General features: G+C 45.7%; 2 protein-coding genes across 2 annotated transcripts; one reads left to right on the top strand and one right to left on the bottom strand.

The window, feature by feature from the left end:
- Positions 1–14,238: 14,238 nt before the first annotated feature.
- On the top strand, positions 14,239–17,720 carry LOC124681411 (uncharacterized protein YpgQ-like). The gene is made up of 7 exons (XM_047216334.1): positions 14,239–14,427; positions 14,546–14,576; positions 14,704–14,722; positions 14,889–14,989; positions 15,114–15,212; positions 16,601–16,776; positions 17,285–17,720. The coding sequence occupies exons 1-7, from the start codon at positions 14,254–14,256 to the stop codon at positions 17,369–17,371; spliced, it is 687 nt and encodes a 228-aa protein (XP_047072290.1). The 5' UTR covers positions 14,239–14,253; the 3' UTR covers positions 17,372–17,720.
- A 161-nt stretch (positions 17,721–17,881) lies between these two features.
- On the bottom strand, positions 17,882–21,113 carry LOC124681412 (cytochrome P450 86B1-like). Its single transcript, XM_047216335.1, has 2 exons — positions 19,769–21,113; positions 17,882–18,547 (listed from the first exon to the last, which is right to left on the bottom strand). The coding sequence occupies exons 1-2, from the start codon at positions 21,029–21,031 to the stop codon at positions 18,167–18,169; spliced, it is 1,644 nt and encodes a 547-aa protein (XP_047072291.1). The 5' UTR covers positions 21,032–21,113; the 3' UTR covers positions 17,882–18,166.
- Between the last annotated feature and the right edge of the window lie 1,134 nt (positions 21,114–22,247).

Genomic DNA, 22,247 nt, shown 5'->3' on the forward strand with positions numbered 1-22,247 from the left:
CATACCGTGATGCTTTGCTTAATCTTATTGGCTCCCGCTGTTGCTATGTGTAGCCTATCTCTCCCGTGAGTGCATTAACTCGGTCCCTCGGTTTATTGATCGTGTGTGATTCTTGCAAAATTTGCAAGTACCAGAGGCTTGTTTGTGTGATGATTAAAGTGTTCCGGCTCATGGTAGGCTCTCGCTTTGCTTAATTGTTGTCCATATGCATCAATTCCTTGCCGATGTGCTTATGGGTACAATCATAAAATGGTTTATCTCGGCTATCTGTGATTCAATTAAGGCTTGTGTGTAATTTCTTCAGTGAATAGCTCATTTCTGGTGCTAGGCTTGCTTATAGTCATCTGTTTCCAGTGCTAGCAAGCACTAATGAGCCTATGATTAACATTTACTTGATGATTTAGTTGTTATGCTTCTGACAGTGACTATCTGGTGCTCCTTCTGGTACCTGTGTGACTCATACACTTGTGCTAGTGGGTTCTATTGCTTACTCAAGCATTGATTATTGCTTGCAGTGATCTTCTGGATCATGTGCAAGGTTCTGGTGCATTGGTTACTTGTGTAATTCATTTATCTCTCGTTACCTTGCTTAATTGAGTAGATAAATGATGTGAACTGCCTTGCGAGTGATGATCATATGAGTTGATTTAGTAGAGCTAGAGGGATGCCAACTTCCGTTGGGTACCCTAGCTCCCTTTGAACCCATCCGGGTAATGATAGATGTGCTTGAGCTTATCTGTGGGATTTTGTGGTGTGGTTGAGGTAGCCACTGACAGTTAATTCATTGCCGTTAGGGTAGCTCCCACTGTGTTGGCTTTCTTTGATGAATAGGTGCTCACCGGCTAATCACTTGGTGAATTACCGGTAGCTTTGATGTTGAAAAACAAGATAGACACATGATAGTCTATCATGTCCGATGGCTTAGCTAGCTCAGGTTGTCAAGTGAGCCTCGTATCCGGCCGAGGTTTTGAATCCATGTTGGATTTCTCTCGGTTGTGTCCATGTGTAGACACAACCAATGTTCCCCGGATGATCTCTACTCGCTCGTTCTCTATGTTTGCTTGAACCCAATGACTAGTTAGCCATAGGATGACACAAACATAGGGTATCTACCCTTTTGCTTATGTGTGATTGGTGCATATGCTTGTTTATGAACAAAACCATCCGGTTTGTTCATGATGATTGGTATACCTCACTCCAGCTCCTAGAAATATTGTTGGTGTAGAGGTTTTGCTTCGGTGATTTGCTTGACTTGCCCCGCTCCTCCTTGTGGCTTGTGATTCTTGGTTTGGTTCGGTGGTGAGTATGGACGAGGTTGAACAAGACCTGGCTGTTCTTCTTGTTCTAGCTGTTCTTGGTGTTCTTGGTGACTTACCCTGTTGCTTGTCGATGGATGAAGCAAATAGCTAGGGTTTGGCTGTGAAAAGCTTATATATGGCTGGCCTTTGCTTCACTGCTCGACAGCTTAGCCTGGCAAGTGTTGGTGACTCCCCCTGTGTGAGTGTGCTGGTGAGCATGCACACATGCAGTGTGAGCTGCCTGTGTGTGTGTGTGTTCCTGATACTTTGCACTTGGCTTGGAGAGGATCAGCTCGGCAGAGCTGTGAGCATATCCTCTCTGTTGCCATTTTCTTTCTAACCTGCCAAGTGGCAATGCCACTTGGCATAATTGTTGCTTTGTTTTTTTTATGTGCAGGGAATCAAGATGTTGATCAAAATGGATATGGAGATCATCAAATCCAAGATCAAGTGAAGATGATCTTGTAGTATTTAGGATAGGATCCATCCTTGTACTTTTCTTTTTATTTTCTTTTATTTTTCAATTTCTCCAATTCTTGTAATGTGTTGTAAAATTCATTTATTTCCATTATGAATAATGTAAAGACAATGTATCTTGTGTGTTAATCAATAAAGCTCAAGGTTTTCTCTAATGAGCTTGTCTTATTGTTTAAATTATTCATAATGTGTTTTATGTATTATTTACTTAATGAATTTCCTCACAATTCAACTATTTAGGGTAATTATTTAATATTTGAATTTGAAATTCAAATTCAACTTTGGTTTGAATTCAACCATGCTACTCGAATTTAGAATTCAATCATGCAACTTAAGTTTGATGCAAACTCTCCCCTCTCTTCTCAAAACTCTAATTTAGTTAGATGGGAAACAAGTTTGTCGCACTCTCGAAACCCTAACCCCGTAAGGTGTCGAGAGAGAAACTTGTCCCCCTTCGATGCAATTTTTGTTTAAAAGCGCGAAATTTCCCCAGAATTTACAATGCCATGCACATCCCTTTCTAAAATCTACCCCTCGATCGTCTCTAAACCTGGGACATTACAGTGCATAATAAAAATTCACATGTTCAGAGGTGACATAATCATTCTTAACACTTCTGGACATTGCACAAAGCTACTGGACATTAACGGAACAAAGAAATTCATCCATCATAGCAAAAGAGGCAATGCGAAATAAAAGGCAGAATCTGTCAAAACAGAACAGTCCGTAAAGATGGATTTTATTGAGGCACCAGACTTGCTCAAATGAAAATGCTCAAATTGAATGAAAGTTGCGTACATATCTGAGGATCACGCACGTAAATTGGCATATTTTTATGAGCTACCTACAGAGAGGCAGGTCGAAATTCGTGACAGCAAAGAAATCTGTTTCTTTCGCAGTAATCCAAATCTAGTATGAACCTTACTATCAAAGACTTTACTTGGCACAACAATGCACAAAACTAAGATAAGGAGAGGTTGCTACAGTAGTAAACAACTTCCAAGACTCAAATATAAAATAAAAATACTGTAGTAAAAACATGGGTTGTCTCCCATAAGCGATTTTCTTTAACGCCTTTCAGCCTAGGCGCAGAAAGTGTATATCAAGTATTATCAAGAGACGAAGTATCAACATCATAACTTGTTCTAATAATAGAATCAAAAGGTAACTTCATTCTCTTTCTAGGGAAGTGTTCCATACCTTTCTTGAGAGGGAATTGATATTTAATATTACCTTCCTTCATATCAATGATAGCTCCAACGAGTTCGAAGAAAAGGTCTTCCCAATATAATGGGACAAGATGCATTGCATTCAATATCCAAGACAACAAAATCAACGGGGACAAGGTTATTGTTAACGATAATGCGAACATTATCAACTCTCCCCAAAGGTTTCTTTATAGCATTATCAACAAGATTAACATCCAAATAACAATTTTTCAATGGTGGCAAGTCAAGCATATTATAAATCTTCTTAGGCATAACAGAAATACTTGCACCAAGATCACATAAAGCATTACAATCAAAGTCATTGACCTTCATCTTAATGATGGGCTCCCAACCATCCTCTAGCTTCCTAGGAATAGAAGCTTCACGTTCTAGTTTCTCTTCTCTAGCTATATCTGCAAATTCTCGCACTAAGACTTTTAGAACAAAATCTCTCTTCTCTCCCCGCTCCATATCAGAAAGTGTAAGAAACATGTGTTGTATCATGGGGTTGAGACTAATAAATCTAGCTTCCATCATGCGTACCAAACAAACAGAGGCATCTTCATAAGTAGGGACAGACTTTTGCAAGGGGTATATCTTTAAGATCTTCATGCATACTAACATGGGTGAAAAATTCTTCTATATTATCTCTTCCAATTATAGACCCTTGTCCCACAGGTATATCTTTTACAGTAAAATTAAAAGGAAACATGTTGAAATAAGTAAAGCAAATGCAAGTAACTAATTTTTTTTTTGTGTTTTTGATATAGAGTGCAAGACAGTAAATAAAGTAAAGCTAGCAACTAATTTTTTTGTGTTTTGATATAATGCAGCAAACAAAGTAGTAAATAAAATAAAGCAAGACAAAAACAAAGTAAAGAGATTGGATTGTGGAGACTCCCTTGCAGCGTGTCTTGATCTCCCCGGCAACGGCGCCGGAAATTTAGCTTGATGACGCGTAAAGCACACGCCCGTTGGGAACCCCAAGTGGAAGGTGTGATGCGTACAGCGGCAAGTTTCCCTCGCAAGAAACCAAGGTTTAATCGAACCGAGTAGGAGTCAAGAAGCACGTCGAAGGTTGATGGCGGCGGGATGTAGTGCGGCGCAACACCGAGGATTCCGGCGCCAACGTGGAACCTCGCACAACACAACCAAAGTACTTTACCCCAACGAAACAAGTGAGGTTGTCAATCTCACCGGCTTGCTGTAACAAAGGATTAGATGTATAGTGTGGATGATGATTGTTTGCGAGAAACAAGTAGAACAAGTATTGCGATGAGATTGTATTCAATGTAAAAGAATGGACCGGGGTCCACAGCTCACTAGAGGTGTCTCTCCCATAAGATAAATAGCATGTTGGGTGAACAAATTACGGTTGGGCAATTGACAAATAGAGAGGGCATGACCATGCACATACATGATATGATGAGTATAGTGAGATTTAATTGGGCATTACGACAAAGTACATAGACCGCTATCCAACATGCATCTATGCCTAAAAAGTCCACCTTCAGGTTATCATCCGAACCCCTTCCAAGTATTAAGTTGCAAACAACAGACAATTGCATTAAGTATGGTGCGTAATGTAATCAATAACTACATCCTTGGACATAGCATCAATGTTTTATCCCTAGTGGCAACAACACATCCACAACCTTAGAACTTTCTGTCACACGTCCCAGCATTTAATGGAGGCATGAACCCACTATCGAGCATAAATACTCCCTCTTGGAGTTAAGAGCAAAAACTTGGCCGAGCCTCTACTAATAACGGAGAGCATGCAAGATCATAAACAACACATAGGTAATAGATTGATAATCAACATAACATAGTATTCTCTATCCATCGGATCCCAACAAACACAACATATAGCATTACGGATAGATGATCTTGATCATGTTAGGCAGCTCACAAGATCCGACAATGAAGCACATGAGGAGAAGACGACCATCTAGCTACTGCTATGGACCCATAGTCCAGGGGTGAACTACTCACTCATCACTCCGGAGGCGACCATGGCGGTGAAGAGTCCTCCGGGAGATGATTCCCCTCTCCGGCAGGGTGCCGGAGGCGATCTTGAATCCCCCGAGATGGGATTGGCGGCGGCGGCGTCTCTGGAAGGTTTTCCGTATCGTGGCTCTCGGTACTGGGGGTTTTGCGACGAAGGCTTTAAGTAGGCGGAAGGGCACCCTCGGGAGGGTCACGAGGGACCCACACAACAGGGCCGCGCGGCCAGCACCTAGGCCGCGCCGCCCTGGCGTGTCGTCGCCTCGTGGCCCCACTTCGTTTACTCCTCGGACTTCTGGAAGCTTCGTGGAAAAATAGGCCCCTGGGCGTTGATTTCGTCCAATTCCGAGAATATTTCCTTACTAGGATTTCTGAAACCAAAAACAACGAGAAAAACATCAACCGGCTCTTCGGCATCTCGTTAATAGGTTAGTGCCGGAAAATGCATAAATATGACATAAAGTATGCATAAAACATGTAGATATCATCAATAATGTGGCATGGAACATAAGAAATTATCGATACGTCGGAGACGTATCAGAGGTCGACAAGGGCCACATCCCAAGTACCAAGGGTCCACCGAGGTGTCTGGTTCTGCCGAGCCTGCAACACATGTGGCGTCAGATCCTGTCGCGCCCGCATCACATGTGGTGTCAGATCCTGCCGAGCATGCTTTGAAAAAAAAGGAAGAAAAGACCTAAGAAAAAGGATTATGCCGCTTGCGAAACAAACCGGGTTGTGGACAAGATCTACACGAAAAACCGGCAGTATCATGTGGCCGGTGAACCTATGTTATCGTGGGAGAAGTACCTAACGATACCTGGTGATATGAAGAGTCTGCATGACCTCATTCTGAAAGAGGAAAGACGTCTATTTATATGGAATATCCAACATACCCGCTTTTTATCGTCAATGTTTCTAAGGGCTTGGACTTTATCGATAAACACACCACGAACGTGTTTTTCCTGAGATTTCAGGACATATTCTCCATGTTTCACATGCATAGATTCCACCGAAACTTTGTTCGCCTATTTACACTTGCTAGGGCCTACCGGGTCAGAAAAGAGCAAGAGTTATCCCCGAGTTTGGCGATAGTGGCCCCATACTACCTGTATGAGAGCTACTTGGTCAACTACGAGAACAAACTAAATGTGATGTATTACATCGAAAATACTTCTTGGTGAATAAGGATAAAAAAATGTTTGTCCTTCCTTATTTTCCCGAGTAAGTCACTTGCTAGTGCCACAAGATGCTTTCCTATACATTTCTTTCAATATGTTTGAAATTAGAATATAATGGTCTGTTTGAATTGTGTTGCACGGAGACCAATATTTCGACCTCATTGTTTTGTGGATTCAACACTCACACACCGTGTATTTTGACTCGAGGAGTGGAAAACCGAAAAACTACACCAACATCAAGAACGTTCTGAATGATGCTCTCAACCGCTACTACTTGAAGGGTAACGGCTTGATCCGGGCTGAGTTTTTCTCGAGGTCGCTGAGCCAGATCCGGGCTGGTCCTACAAGGTACAACTGGAGCATGCGGCAGGCGATGTTAGGGGTTCCTCCGGCGAAGGTTACTGCATTGTAGTAATCCTCAATCCAGGTATCCGGCCTTTCGGTGCCATCATAATGCTTCAAGTTTCCGGGTAACTTGAGGGAGCTCCTTGGCTTTGGTTCCTCTCGAATCATCCTGCCAAAGCACTTTGGTCCGATGTAGTCGGTTCTGTATTCGTTGAGGCGTTCCCGCGCGTCGCGCGAGCCGTGTCGGGGGGACTTTGAGCGAGAGCGAGATCTCCGGCCACCGCCTCCGCCTCCACCTCCGCCGCCACCGCTAGGTGGTGGTGAGGGAGACCTGCGAGGGGGCCGATCCGACCTCTCGCTTCCGCCCGCAGATTCTCCCCGGCCCTCCCGGTGCCGGCTCCGGCTCTCGTGGCTGCCTTCGCCATGACGCTGGCTGCCCCGGTCGTTCCGGCTCCGGCGGGGCTCCGGGTCGCGCTCCTCATTCCGGCTCCTCCTCGGCTCGGGCTCACGATCATTGTTCGATTCCGGCGAGGCTCCGGCGTGCGCTCCCTGTTCCGGTTTCCGGAAGGCATCACGATGTCGCGGATAATAATTCCACCATGCCCTTGAGGCCCGGTGTTTCCGGCTGGACTGCGACGACGGGGGACGCGGGTAACCATTAGGCGGAGGAGAGGCGTTGCGGTACTTGTCTCGTCCGGAGTACATTGCATCCTTTCCCTTTCTCGGATCTGACGGAGGCGTCTTTGATGGTACGGGGATCGGATTTGGGTGTTCCCTGGCTTTCCTTCTGCGTTCCGAGGATCCGGTTCGCGACTCGTCATCTCGATGGCGATCGTTGCGGGCGTCCTTCTGCGCAGTGGAGACGCAATGCTCCGGGTTGGATTCCAACTTGCGCGAAGTATCTGCCTTGCTCTGCTGTTTAACCGCTGAAGCGACGAGCGTGCGCAAGTAGTTGATGTCAACCTCCTCGTCACTTTTCTTCAGAATTTCTGCAGCTCTTGCCGCATTGTCCTTCGGGGTAGCGAGCGGCTGCCGTTCGGCAGGGGTTGCAAAGTTGATCCTCGCGGGGAGGGATTGCTTCTCCGACGATTCTATCAGCCTCCGCCCGTGCATAGGTCATTTTCACCTCCCACTCGCTCTCATACTTTTGACTTGCTCGAGCGTTGCGGTGACTTCGCGATCCCGTCTCTCAAAGCGATCCATGATCGGTGCAGCTTCTTCCCTCTCATCCAATATAGCAAACTGCGGTGTTGGCAAACTTTTGGCCGTGGCCGCATCTCCTTCTCGGTGGCCTCTAGGGCCTCCGGATCTGCGGCGTCGCCAGGAGTTATTGGCTTGTTGAGGACGTCTGACTTTGCGACCAAATCCATGCGTGCTTGCGCAACTATCTCTTCAGGCGACAGGAGGCTCTCCGAGGAAGGATCCCTACGGGGCCGTTCCCGCGACATCGGAGATCCATGGTGAGATGGCTGGGGGTCGGATTGAGTGTCTGCCGCTTCTGATCCGTCTTCTCCGAGCGCTGCTACTGTTGCGAGTACCTGCTTTGGCTGGGCGGAGTCGACTTCAGGCTGATCGCTGAAACCATACTCCCCTAGCTTGCGGACGAAGTCATCGGATTCCGTGGACGGGGAGTCTCCGGAAATTGGGCTTAGATTTCCCAAGATCGATTCTTCAGCCGGAGTCTCGCTTTCTCCGACAGCCTCCTGCTGATCCGGAGCAGCGTTGTTTTCCGGGGCCTCAACCTGCACGGGACCAACTCCGACTTCAGGAGGGGCGGTTCCGGCGGTATGGGCCAAGAAGTGTACGAAGTGACACCTTTGCTTCTCTAACACCTGGGAGACCCAGGCGGATCTGCATTGGTCTTCCACCGTTACTTCTCGCTCGGGGGCGGATTGGGTGGGTTTTGATTTTTCCGGATCTAAGGCGGAATCTTCGCTAGGAAGTTCCAGCGTCTCGGATCGGATCTTCGCGACCGCGTCCCGCTCGGCGGCGGTCGCGTCGGCGCTACTTACCGGTGGGTTTCCGTCGGAATCGACGGTTTCCCCGATGAAGATGTGTATGCCGCCAACTCGGGACGATGGAGAGCTTGATGGGGTCGGTTTTAGCCGGAATCCAACACTCATCCGGAGGGACGATCGGCAGATTTCCGGCGTAAAGGACACGCCCCACGGCGATGGTGTCGTCGTAGCTTCCCATGGCGGAACCCTCCCGGCTCCGGCCTCCGGACGCCGCAGCCCCACGGTGGGCGCCAACCCGTCGTTGCCTAATCGACGGTACCTCGGAGGAGGGATCCTCACGAGGGGGAGAAGAAGTAGGGGCCATAGGGCGGAGTGCACACGGGACGGTGGTACGCGAGTTACCCAGCTTCGGAACACCCGCACGATAACGGGGCCTACTCGCCGCTTGTCCGGAATTATCTGGGCGCTTTCGCGTTGTTACAATGAGTTGTGGTTGTGCCTCTAGGGCTCCCGGGATCCGGCTTATAAAGGCGCACGGATCTAGGATTTACACGGAGAGTCCTAGCCGGATTACAGATAACCTAACTATGGTACAAAATCTTGCCGTGCACGTCACGGATCCGCCTTCCATACACGTCTTCCTGGATCCGGGTTCCTCATGGGCCTCCATGGATCCGGGTCACTCCTATGTCGGTGCGGATCCGGCCTGCTGATCCTGGGCTGGACTTCTTCCTACCTGATCAACAGCAACTGGGCCGCCCGATGGGCCACATGCCTCATCACCGTCTGTGGGCCACCCGGGCTTGCCGGATCTAGGCACTGTCGATGGTACACCTATGAAGTATACCCACAACAAGAAGTAGTCATAAGAGGCAGGCGTGTACTCAGCCACGAAATGGAGTTCCCTTGCGTGAAGCAACTAAAAGATAGCACGATGGAGGCATTCTACGCAATCCATCACATGCGTGAGTTTGTACAGGATCATCGGCTACTTGTGGAGCCATCTAGTCTTACAACATGGATCAAGGACTTTGTGAACTATAGCGAGAAAGATTTCAGATTCGAGTTGTATCGCATTCATCATAAGGTTGAGCAACTCATTAGGAAGGAAGTCTTCAGTTCAGAGGGGTTGTTCTACTATGGCGATGTAAAACCAAGTCAGTGGCAGATAGAAGAGATTTGTCATCTTCAGGGTGACTACCGGGACTTCATGATGTTTGATGGCCTCTGCCCATTCCGTCGTTAATTTGCTTAGGTTTAGTTTTGAATGATCTATAACTCGTGTGTTGTAAACTGATCTTACACATTGTTTGCGTATTTGCCTTGATCTTGTTGGTTGACCTCTTGTCATGTGTCGTTTATATTTAAATGCACTTGCCGATGATTAAACTCTGGCACCGTCAAACGAAAGAGGGAGCCAATAAGACCTTGTCTATATTTCCATGCACATTGCATGGGCATTTGACTTTGTATTATTGGTTACCTCTTCTATAGTGTGTCTTTTATATGAGGCTCATTTCTTGGTACTTGACTTCTTTTAAATGGTGTCGCACTACATCGTTTATTATGTATGAATTTCATTACTGATGTATATTATTTATCTTATGCATAGAGATTCCTTCGTATGTCGTTTACAAGGCTAGAGCTCCGAAGTCTATTCCAATTGGGACGACTGTTGGAGGCAGGTACACCATTTTCACAGCTGCATCTACATACGGTACAACACAATGGAGAAGGCGGAAGCTATATACGCGCACTATCTAGCTGAAGAGATGAGAGTGATGATGAGAAATCGGATGAAAATCATCTTCGTCCTGCTCATCGCGACTGCATTTCTCATCTATGTGCTTTTAGTTTAGACTACTAATTAACTAGCTTATGATCGATCTTCGGTTGTTCTGATATTAACTGAGATCAAATAATGGTTTGGTACTGGTATAATCATATCATGTGTGTATGTATTTTGTATCATGTGTGTATGTATTTCGTACTGCTTGTGTAAGTATGATATTGTGTATGTATAGATGTATAATACGGAGAAATGAGAACATGTATTAGAAATAGGGACCAGAAGTACTTGCAGCGATTCCAGTATACTGGCAGCGTGCGGCCACACGCTGCCATTAGACATATTGGCCGCGCGTCGTGTCCGCACGCGGCATCTAAGTAGCATACTAGTCGCGTGCCCAGCAGCACGCGACTACTAATGGATACCACTACCCAAATCCACACGCCACTAGTAGGCTTTTTCCTACTAGTGCGCTATGTAGAACCAGCATCCCTAGTGGCGGTGCCGGGAATTGGAGACCATGTATTCATTGCAAAAAAAATCTACATATGGCCTTAATTTCAGTTAGACTATAAAAATTGTTGAAGTAACATTAAAATACTTAAGACCACAAATCCATAATAATTATTAATACTACAACTATAAATTTGCATTAGGCAGTACTTGTTGACTCTTGAGTGAAGAATTGATGATATTAAAATATAACTTTGTGATTGCCTTGTTGGAAGAGATTGATGACATCGTTATCCTTCACTTGATTGAAAAATTCTCTCTCAAAAAATGTAACCAAACAATTGTTCAAGTAGTCATCACGCACATCTTGTTCCTTAGTTCATTGAGGAGAGTACCCTTTCAACAATGGTAGTAGCTACCGGCATAATCAATACCAACTTAAGAAGCTTGTAAACAACAAAATATTGGTCATGCTTGTTTGTCTCCAAAAACATAATTGAAAGCTAGACTATATTCTTTTAGTTGTTAAACCTTTCATCTCTTCGCACATGAGTAATGTACATATATGTCTAATTTCCATGCAAGTCTTTCCAATTTGTCACTTGCAAAATCAGTAGCATAAAACTTTGTAGCAAGCATAACCAACTTCTTTTGATCATAAGCAGCAAATGAACGAAGTGGACTGAATGCTGTCATGGAAGAAAGTAAATCCATGTTTACCTCATCAAACCTGCCATTCAACTCGGAAATTTTCCTGTCAATGACACGCACATACATATCAACATGGAAGAGATGGAAAAAATCATGGAACCCTTATAGCCAGGAACCCCCTTTTGGTCGCCCAATGGGAAAGTAAGGATCCTTCATATAAGCAACTTTGATCTTATGCTTCGTACAAAAAGACGTGACCTTTATAAATCGTTCCATCCAGAATCAGCCCTCAAGCATTCCAAGTGATACTTTGTGAAATCAACTAGCTCAATAGCATGAATAATATCTTGGTCTTTCATTTGCAATTCTATGCTCAAATCACATGTGTGTCCAAATATTTTTTGCATCAAGTGTACTATGAAAACAAACTCAAATGACCGAAATGATGTAACCCCGCTTAGAGCCACTACGGCCTCCACACCATAGTACTCCTTTTCCAATCTTGATGAGGACTCGTCGTATTGTAGCATACATAGAGAGGACACGACTCACGATTCTGAAGGGATGGCTCCAATGTGTCTCACATGGCCTCGCTGATAGAAGAAGTATAGCCATTTTGTTATCGTTCTTCCACAGGGATCAAAGTAGTGACTTTGGCGCTTTCAATCATCTAGACAATTAACAATTTGGTTTTGGTGCAAACAATTCATCAAACAGGTTTAAGACAGACCTTAACTTTCGCAACACAAACAAGGAAACAACACAGGATCCTCATGAGCATAAGGAGTAGGAGAACAGAGATGAAAAACACTAGCTTTTGATTACTGCAAGTTCTTGGATTCAACCACACAACAACAGGGAAGATTATCAGAGGCTAAAGTTGATGTCTTTCACTAAGAACACCAAGATTACATCAAGAATTAGAGCTTTAGGGAAAGGGTTCAGACTGGGAGATGAACTTGTCACTACTCTTCCCTTGGTGCTCACCGAAGTTTCAGTAGCGAGGAGCAAAGGGTGGAGACGAGGGAGATCTTGAGGCTCTCTTGTTTAGGCTACAGACGGCGATCGGTTCCATTCCTTCCGGTGCTTCGGGTCCTTGGTGAAACCCTAGCGCCGCCGCTGGCGCTGGCGCCCTGAAGGTGGGTGGAGTGAGACGTGGTGCGGAGTAGATTGGATCGCAGCCCCCTCTCTTCGCTTTTATCCTTGGCGTCGGTGGTCTCGAGCAGGTCAGATGCCTCTCGAGGCTCTGCTCCTTTTTGAACGTGAGGGGTTTCTTCGTTTTGGTCCTTGGTATGAGTTCTTGCATTAGAGTCCCTAGTCCTTGATGAAATGGTGCCTTGGCGCACCCATCCTATAATTGTGAACAAGATGATGTAAAGATCTTTTGAATAATATTTGAATTTCAAGCAATTGTGTTATGAAATGAAGTAGAAGGTGAGCATAATAGCGGCAAGTAATATACGTTATCACTCGCCAAACCCATTTCCTGAATGAGCCCACTCCCCATTTCAACTTCTTCTAATTCCAATGCAACAATCAGTTCCTCGGCCTGTGTTATTCGAAGCATTCTCAATTTTTTACAATATATGCCAAGACCATTAGAAAAGTGTGCAAGCTGCTGACAGATCCAAATACAATCACCCACTCTCCTTAGCAACGTCAATAAAGAGTTAACAGTAGTTGATGGGCAAAATAATGAACATAATAGGCACAAGGAGACTCATCCAAAATAGGCATAAGGTTCAAAGGCAAGCATCCTCATAGCAACAATGCATTTCTAAATTGATGAGAAATGGGGCATTCTGATGGTGTCTTTCTTCATCGCGAACTCGATATCATACGCCCTCACAACATGCATTATCTTCATGAACAACTCCTTCATCCTCTAGCGGCGATTTGGTGGGGGTAGGAGAGACCTCGAGCACACGAGAGGTGAGCTGGTGGGAGGATAATGAGCTAGGACGTTGAAATATGGTGCACACATGTTGTATCCTATGTGGCTGCGATCACCGTTTGTGTTCAGAACTTCTAATAGGTTCCTTGTATTGATGTCACCGGGACTGGTGTATGTGCCTTGCCGCCTCCCTGCTCCGCTCTAAGCGCCGCGTGAGGCCTAGCCTCGACGACCTCCCCTTCTTCCACTATGTGTCACCGCTCCCACCCCCGACGATAAGCTTCTGTAGGAAGCGTTGGTTGTTCCCGTTTGGGGGCGTTGGGGGCTCCGTTACGACCACACCCCGCCTCTTCTTGTTCCTCTCCGCCTCTGCTAGCACGTCCACCCCTTCGCTCACAGCCTTGGAGCTCCGGTGAAGAGGCCATGCTCATCCTCCTTTGACCCCCCTGCCAATCCTCTTTGTGTCCTTCGACCTCTCTCCCGAGCCCCCATCCATCCTCCTCCGAGCTCTAGTGTGGGCACACCTAGACGATCCTCTCACTTGACTGGCTCAGCCGCTAACCCAACAAAGCCTAGTCGGGTCCGACTGGGGAGAGAGAAACATGAGGGGAAGAAGAACATAAAGGGGAAAGAAGATGAGAACGGACAAGTGGGTCCCATGTCCACATCAGCTCCTCCTCTATGTGTGTTGCCAGCTCAGCCTTTACAGTTGAACTTCAGCGGTCAGGGCTGCTGTTAAAATATTTAACGAAAATTAGTGCAATTTGTAACGCTTTGCCTTAGAGTTGGTAGCTTTTATAAAAAATAATTTAGAAAAGAACAAACCGGTAAACCTAGCCCGAGATGTGCTCGTATGGAGGGCTATGGGAGGCGCGATGCTCTAATCGACAAACGACATGCTGCACGCACGGCCCCTTTCCTCTGTCAGTGTCCCGTTAGCAGTAGCACAGGCAGACGCCTCCTGCAGCTTCCTGCACACCGCGCACATCAAAATGGCGGCGGCGGCGGCGAATCCAGCGGCGGTGCGGCGCGCCGAGGAGGTAGTGGAGAGGGAGATGAGCGGGCGCGACGCCTCCCACGACGCCGCTCACGCGCTCCGCGTCCGGGACCTCGCGCTCTCCCTCGCCGCCGAGCAGGGCCTCTCCTCCCCCGACCGCCTCCTCATCGTAACCATCCTTTACCTCTTCTTCTTCTTCTTTCCCCGGCCCGTTCTTCCACTTGATGTTGGAAATTTCGTTTCTCCATTTCGTTTTGCTTACGGCGCTGGAATTTTGATTGCTCCAGGTGGAACTGGCGGCTCTCCTGCACGACGTCGGTAAGTCGCGATCTCCCAATTACTGCTTCGTTTTATGTTTTCGTTTACGATTCGCTCGAGCTGATTAGCTCTTGATATGAACAACTGATGGGGAACGCCCATTTATTTGCTACCTCTGTTCTTGCAGGAGATTACAAGTACACCAAGTAAGGGAAACCTCTCGTTTGCTATATTGTTAAATTCGTCCTTTCCATCTTGAAGAGTGAGAGCAAGTTGAGTTAGAGTTACCTAAACCGCTGATAGTATAGAGGTCTCGCAACCTTCATGTACTGTTGTTGAGGAGTAAGTGAATCTGATTGGAGGAATGGATAGGGATAATGCGGAGGATATGAGCATCGTCGAGCAGTTTCTTGAAGAGGTGGGATTGGAGGAGCGACAGAGGGAGGAAATTGTGGCCATTATTACAGGGATGGGTGAGTTGTTCGTCTTAGTGTGTCGGTGTTATCTGTTACATGATCTGACTACCCATCAGTTGTAGTGCTTAGTGTGCCGAAACGTTCTTGGAATAAGCTCTTGCACCCACGATTTTAACTGCAGGATTCAAAAATGAGGTTTCAAACAAGCTTAATGCTGAGCCCACTCTTGAGTTTGCAATTGTGCAAGATGCAGATCGTCTGGATGCGATTGGTGCGATTGGTAAGCACTGCTCAACCATAATGTCTGTATCAGTTTCAGCATACTAGAATTTCTAAATTCTAAAACCATACAACTATGCATAGCTCTGGTTATACACGTTCATTCTGCAGCTCCAGTCTTGTGTTTGTTTTTTATTTCGGTTTTGCTGTCTTAACTCTCTAAGTTCATTGCTTATCATTTGTTTTTTAGATATAAATGCAACCAACCAAATCAAACTGGTTAGTGATCAACAAAAAAACCTCCAGTGTTTATCTAACTACCTACTAGCAGAGCAGCAGTTCCAGTATCCAGCAAAATTGGCAAAAGCGCTGACTTGAACTTTAAAGCAAGAAATTAAAGGAAATTACTAAATTTTTAGAGAAGTCATCATTGCATCAAACACCGGCTACATCAGCATCCTCAGATGCTTCGAAGACCATCTCCTGGGTCGATGTAGGAGTCAACCAGGTCCCTGCTCCAGCAATCCTTATTGGTTCTCCTGAAGTTGGTTCCTCTCTTCTAGGAGCTTGGAGCAGCGGAGCATCAGGGAATTGCCTCAGCAGGAGGCTTGAGAAGTCTTCTCCAGATTGATCCTTGCTGGTTAACCATTATCCAGCAACATAGGTTGTTGCATCAGCTTGCTCACATGTTGACAGAACAAGCCAGCTCTCTCGAGCATGGGCTCCTTAAAGATCATCTCCTAGTTTTTCATAGAATTCAGAATTAGTTTCCAGACCTGCTTGTTCCAAAGACACCATAAAGCACAAGAACTCACTGAATATAATGCATGATGTCTATTGTTAGCTACCCAAAATCTGGCAACAGATTCAAACACATGTACAATATCAACTTTAAATAACAGGGAAATCTCTCTTGAGATTTGTTTAGCTACAATGCAGTCAAAGAAAAGGTGATGCACAGTTTCATTTTCTGAACAGAAAATGCAATATTCAGGTTTATGCAATCTCCATCATTTGGTTTTGCCATATAGACTAGAAATTAATTGCAAACCATAATACTATGGTTTGTATATCTGGAAACAATGTAAGGAAATAGTATGTCTAGCTCCATCGCACACTATTCATAGAACAAAAGCATTATGACATGATAGATTTAACACTGGATGAGGTATCTTCATGATTAGATCCGCTATAATCTGAAGATAAGCAAGTACATGGAAGAATCAGAATACAGATTCTGCATCATTTTTTTATGAGGTTGTACCTAATGCAACTGTTGTTATAAGAATGTTGTGGATCCTACAAGTTTGAAATGCTTAAATATTCTCAATTTTCATATATGAATTGTGGTCAAATAAAACCAAGAATGTGCCTTTTTATTGCTACCAGTTTGGTCATATTTAGTTTGATTAAGTGGTTTTCCTCTAATCTTCCCAATTAACATTGTAGGTGTTGCAAGATGTTTTACATATGGAGGGAGCAAGAACAGTGCATTGCATGATCCTAAAGTACTTCCACGTGATAATCTGTCAAAGGAGAAGTACATGTCCAAGGAGGAGAAACAAACGTCAATAAATCATTTCCATGAGAAGCTCTTTAAGTTGAAGGACATGATGAAGACAGAGGTAAAGGCTGAGCTGTGGTTTAGAAGTCTTTTTTTTTACTGTTCTTCATTTGTCTTGTATAAACCCAGGAAGAAAGCATTGCATCTTTGAACTTACTGCATCTTTAATTACATGCATGCTGAGTATATGCAAATGCGATCCAGCTTGCTAATACTTCTATTGTATCTGTTAGTGTCTCCCTCTATGTCAAATTACATGTGGTATTAGTTCTGACTATCAGTTTAAAAGGATTGACCAACACAGACTACATCATTAAAAAATTGTTATTACTTGATTCATCATGAAATATACTTATATAATTTATTTTTATTTAAACTATCATATTTTTCAAAGAAGTCAATGGTCCTGATGTCATGTTTGAGATTATTTTGATGTCCTAATCGACATATAGATTTGACTTGGATGTTGTACTAATTATAATGACTTATTATAGTATCCTGACACGCCTTCTAGGCTGTAGCTTTCCATTACGTGTTCCTACATATTGACACGTATATTCTGGACATAGGCTGGGAAAAGGAGAGCGGAGAAAAGGCACAAGTTCATGGAAAATTTTGTGTCTGAATTCTATGAAGAGTGGAGTGGCAGGGCTTGAAGTGACCAATCAGACCGTGGGCTTGGGGCAAGGGTTGAAGTTGGCCAACCAATTTTCAACAACTCACATCTATGTCGCATTTCATGCTGAAGGCATGTAAGCAAGGGACAAATCGAGAAGTGTTACTGAATCACGAGATAGTGATAAGACACTTCTAAATAACAGGGTCGAAATTCTGGCTCTGACCAATATTAAGGAAAAGCCCACATAACCATCTAGTTTTGCGTCACTGTAAGTCCCAATGAAGGTTTGCCCAAAACACTAGAGCATAAATAAATCTATAGGCGATGTCATGGGACTCTGAATATTGAATTGATGATAAGACTCTCTGCAAAGTATTTTGCATCAAGTCCCTGGATGTTGCCTGTGTTTTTGTTCTTACTGACACTCTTAAAGGATCTTGTCTGTGTTGATGTATGCCATGTATTGAACAGATGGCGCCGTTCTTCGTAATATAAGCAGTTGTATCTGAGTGAGAGCACGATTTCATCACATCTTGCAGCTGTTATATTCAAAATAATATCATCGAAGAACACCACCTGAAGTTGAAGCCACAGTGCTTCACCATTACATATACACATATACAGAGGTTCTATGCCACCCATTCCTGGCTAAACTATATATATGCTATCACTGCCAAACGAAATAACTGAAAGACATAATACCAATATAAAAGTTGTAATGCAAGAAGCAAAAGAAGAGAGGAAAGCTTTCCACACAGCCCCAGCTTTTCTCTCATCAAAGTATCACAGCACACACCACCATTTCCGAGCATCATCGGTCAGATGTTGTGGTTCAGAGCTTGGCCTTGTCCCTCTTGTCCAGAGTCACCTTGAGGCCATGCTTCATGAAGAGCGTGAGCGCCATCTTGGGCGTCACCGGGTGGCCCTCGACGATGTTGACACGGTAGCGGCGGAGGAGGGAGGCAGCGACGAACTTCATCTGGTAGTAGGCGAAGTCCTTGCCGAGGCACAGGCGCGGGCCACCGTTGAAGGCGGTGAACTTGTAGGCGGACTCGCCGAGGAAGCGGCCATCCCTGAGCCACCGCTCGGGCCTGTACTCCCTGCAGTCCTCTCCCCAGATGCTCTCCATCCTCCCCATGGAGTACATGGCGTAGATCACCTTGGTGCCCTTCTTCAGCACCGTGCCGTCAGGGAACACCTCGTCCTCCACAACCTGATGGATCATGAGAAAAATATGTTTATTGAATTGCATGCACCCTACATAAAGATATCGATCAAGGTCACCCAAAAGCGTAAGCAAATGGAGAAAAAAGTGAAGTGGATTATGTTTATTGAATTGCATGCACCCTACATAAACATATCTAGGTCATCCTGCAAAATAAAGATATCTCAAGTGACATGCTAACTTGTTAACCAATATGTTGTCACTAGCTCAGTTATGTTATAATATGCTTTGGGGGTTTTACCTTGTCCAGGTAGATAGGGTTAGGTGATCTGGCTAATTAAAGTTGTTCTGATCTAATCTGATTCACCTTTAACTTGTACTTTTGGGTTAACCAAGGTAAAGAGCACCCTTGTTGACAATCAAACTCTGCTAACCTATAATTGAGGGGTAAACTAAGCACAGGTGCAAAATCTACTGAATCTGGGAGACGCGTGTCTCTGCCAACTTGGAGCAGAGTTTTCAAGTCTCCACAAGACACCGAAAACAAAATTAATTACTGGTAGAGAAGCAAAACTTGTAACTTAGAAATATTGCATAAATTCATTTACATGTCAGCTTCATGATGCAAGTTCAAAATGTCCAATGCATCCCTATTCTGTGCAGGCGCAGCTAGTATATTCAATCATGTTTTGTTGTTGGTGAGAGGGTTCAAATTCAAATTACTCTCTCGGGTCCAAATTAATTATCGCAGATTTAAATTAAATGTTGTCTAAATCTGTTTAGGTTCAGATTTGGATCAGAGCTAGTAACAGAAAAAATTAGAACGATTTACTAGGAACTTGTATGCGGTCGTCAGCTCCAGTAACAGTCAACCTCAGTATATCTAAAATAGTCCAGTGACTTATCAATGTTCATACTTGACTCCAGGTACAAAATTGTACAGATCGTTCACCTATAGCTGGTGAACTTGTTCTATATCTAGTACGATCATTGATTTGATTTCCTCGTGCAGATGGTAAATCAGATGAGGAAAGGTCGGTCACTCACTGACTCACACACTAGGGAATATGGCATCATGAGGTCAAGTTTGTTCTACCAAACACACCAACGCGAAATGCAAGATCGCAGCACGAAACATACATGCTCGAATCTCGATCACTCCACTAGAGAAATCTACGCTTTTCTCTTCGTAATATCTAAGCAGTACGTAGGACTATGTATGGCCGTGCGTGTGTGCATGCATATACGTAGAAAATACGACGTACGTACCTCCTTGTGGTCGACGGGGACGGAGGGGTAGAGCCGGAGCGCCTCGGAGAGCGCGGCGTGAAGGTACTCCATCCGCTTCACCTCCTCCGGCTGGAACACCAGCTCCTCCTCGACCTCACCGCAGCTCGCCCGTGCGGCGACGATGCCCTCGACCTCCTCCAGGATCTTGGCCTCCACACCGGGGTTCTTGCTGAGCAGCCAGAAGAACCACGCGAGCGCCACCGACGACGTGTCGCGGCCGGCCAGGATGAAGTTGACACAGATGTCGCGGAGGAACCTGTCCGAGTAGACGGCTTCACCGTCGGCGTCGCGCATCTTGGTGAAGATGGTGAGCAGGTCGGCACGCTTGAGCCCGGCGGCGGCATCCTCACGGCCGGCCGCGGCGGCGGCGAGCTCCTCCCTGCGCTTCCTGATCACATCGTACGCGAACTCGTCGACGCCGGCCAGCGACCGCCGGAGCACGCGCTCGTGCCCGACGCCCAGCGCGCGCATCCCGCGCCACACAGCGGTGGGCGTGACGAAGCGCACGATGGTGGCCTCCGTGGCGTCCTCGAACGCGCGCGCGAACGGGATCTCCGGGAGGCCCTTCTGCAGGCACCCGGGGTCGACGCCGAAGGCGATCATGCACACGTTGTCGAAGGTGAGGCGGAGGAGCACGTCCTGTAGGTCCACGGCGACGCCGGCCGCCTCAGTCTCGGCCAGCACGGGGAGCAGCCGCCGGTGCACGAGCTCCACCAGCGAGCTCGCCGTGAGCGCGCGGAACTCGGCTGAGTGGAACTCGAGGCTGGCCGCCTTGCGCTGCGCCCGCCACACCTCGTCGTCGGCGCCGAAGATGCCGTCGCCGAGGAGGTCGCGCACGGTGTCGCGGAAGTAGGGCCCCTTGGGGAAGTTGCCGAACTTGGTCTTGAGGAGGTGCTCCAGGTTGCGCGGGTCGGCGGTGACCACGCAGTGCAGGTTGGTGAACAACGGCCCGCGGAACGTGAACGTGCCGCCGCGGGACTTGAGGACGCCCGTGATCCACTCGTACATGTCGCCCCGGACGCCGAGGAGGAGGGACGGGAGCATGCCGACCACCGGCCACGACGGGAGGCCCAGCGAGCGCCGCTGCCGCAGCGAGTGGATCACCACGAAGATGGACACTGCCACGAGCACCTCCACCGTATGCAGCTCCGGGAGCTGGCTGGCGAGGCCGCTGGAGCCGAGAAACGCAGCCGTGGTGGCGTTATGCATGCCGCTCGAGACTGGCGCGTCCATGGTGCCCATGGCGTGCGTACGTTTGGGTCGGCAAACGAAGGCGGTTTTGTGGCGTCCTGGCGTGTGTGCTTTGTATGTGTGTGTGCTTTGTGTCCTGTGAGGAGCGAGGTGTGTGTGATTTTGGAGGGGTTCTTCAGCTGTTAATATAGGTGTCCTTGTCCTCCATCGTGGCGTGCAGTACGTGGTTGCTTCATGCAAACGTATGGCCGTTTGATTTGGTGAGCTAAAAGAGTTTCGACAACGAACTAACGGAGCTTTGGTGGCTTGTTTTTGGCGACGCTCGTCGGCTTAATTTCCAGGCGGCATGCCCTGCTTGCCTGCTTCTTGTGCCACAAAATTATATTGCCATCGGCATGGTATTTTGATGACATTTTATCATTGAAGATTTGAAGGTATTGCACTCCCTGTTCAAGAACACCTTCATATATGGAGTATGATTTATATGAAGTAGAATTGAGGTCATTATGTTCGTATTTCAAAACACTTATTGTTATTGTGGTTATGATTTATATCACAAAATCTACACACCAAAGTGGTGTTGCAAGTTAAACAATGTCATAAAAAAACCTATTACTCAAAGTATTTTGGAATGGAGGAACTATAGATGTTAGTATATTTTTACTTGACAATATCATGGCATCACCAAGATTCTCTCACATCTTTTTTTTTAAATACCTCTAAAATTGTTATGATTAATCTTCAAAATTAGATCTATGTTGATATTTTCGGTAAGTTTTCTTTCCAGTAATTTCTAGGTTATATTAATTTACCAGATTATATATAGACATATTATAACAACTTGATCACAAGGTCATAGTAATTTAATTAGACGTCCATCTTCACATGCTTAAGATTTGCATGATAGTAATTCGAGGCAGCTCTATGAGTTTATATGTTGTAGGTATAATTTTTAATGCTTGAATACTCATTATCTACCTTTGCCTAATATTACAGTGTCAAATACTATAAATTATTACGCGATAGCCATACACTATCCTTATTGTATTTTTATCCTAACATGGCAACCACAAACAATAGTTGTGAAGACATATCACTAACCTGCTTAAAAACTTGTGAGATATAAGCATGAGCCAGCAAATTCTTACATTTTTCGAGAAGGTGGAACAACCTCTACGTCAATGCACACAACAAGATTCTTACATGCATATGTCCATGGATATGGGCACATCACAATAAGACTAAGTAGCATACACATCTATTTAGA

Source organism: Lolium rigidum, unplaced genomic scaffold, assembly GCF_022539505.1.
Source record: "Lolium rigidum isolate FL_2022 unplaced genomic scaffold, APGP_CSIRO_Lrig_0.1 contig_41879_1, whole genome shotgun sequence".
Lineage (NCBI taxonomy): Eukaryota > Viridiplantae > Streptophyta > Magnoliopsida > Poales > Poaceae > Lolium > Lolium rigidum.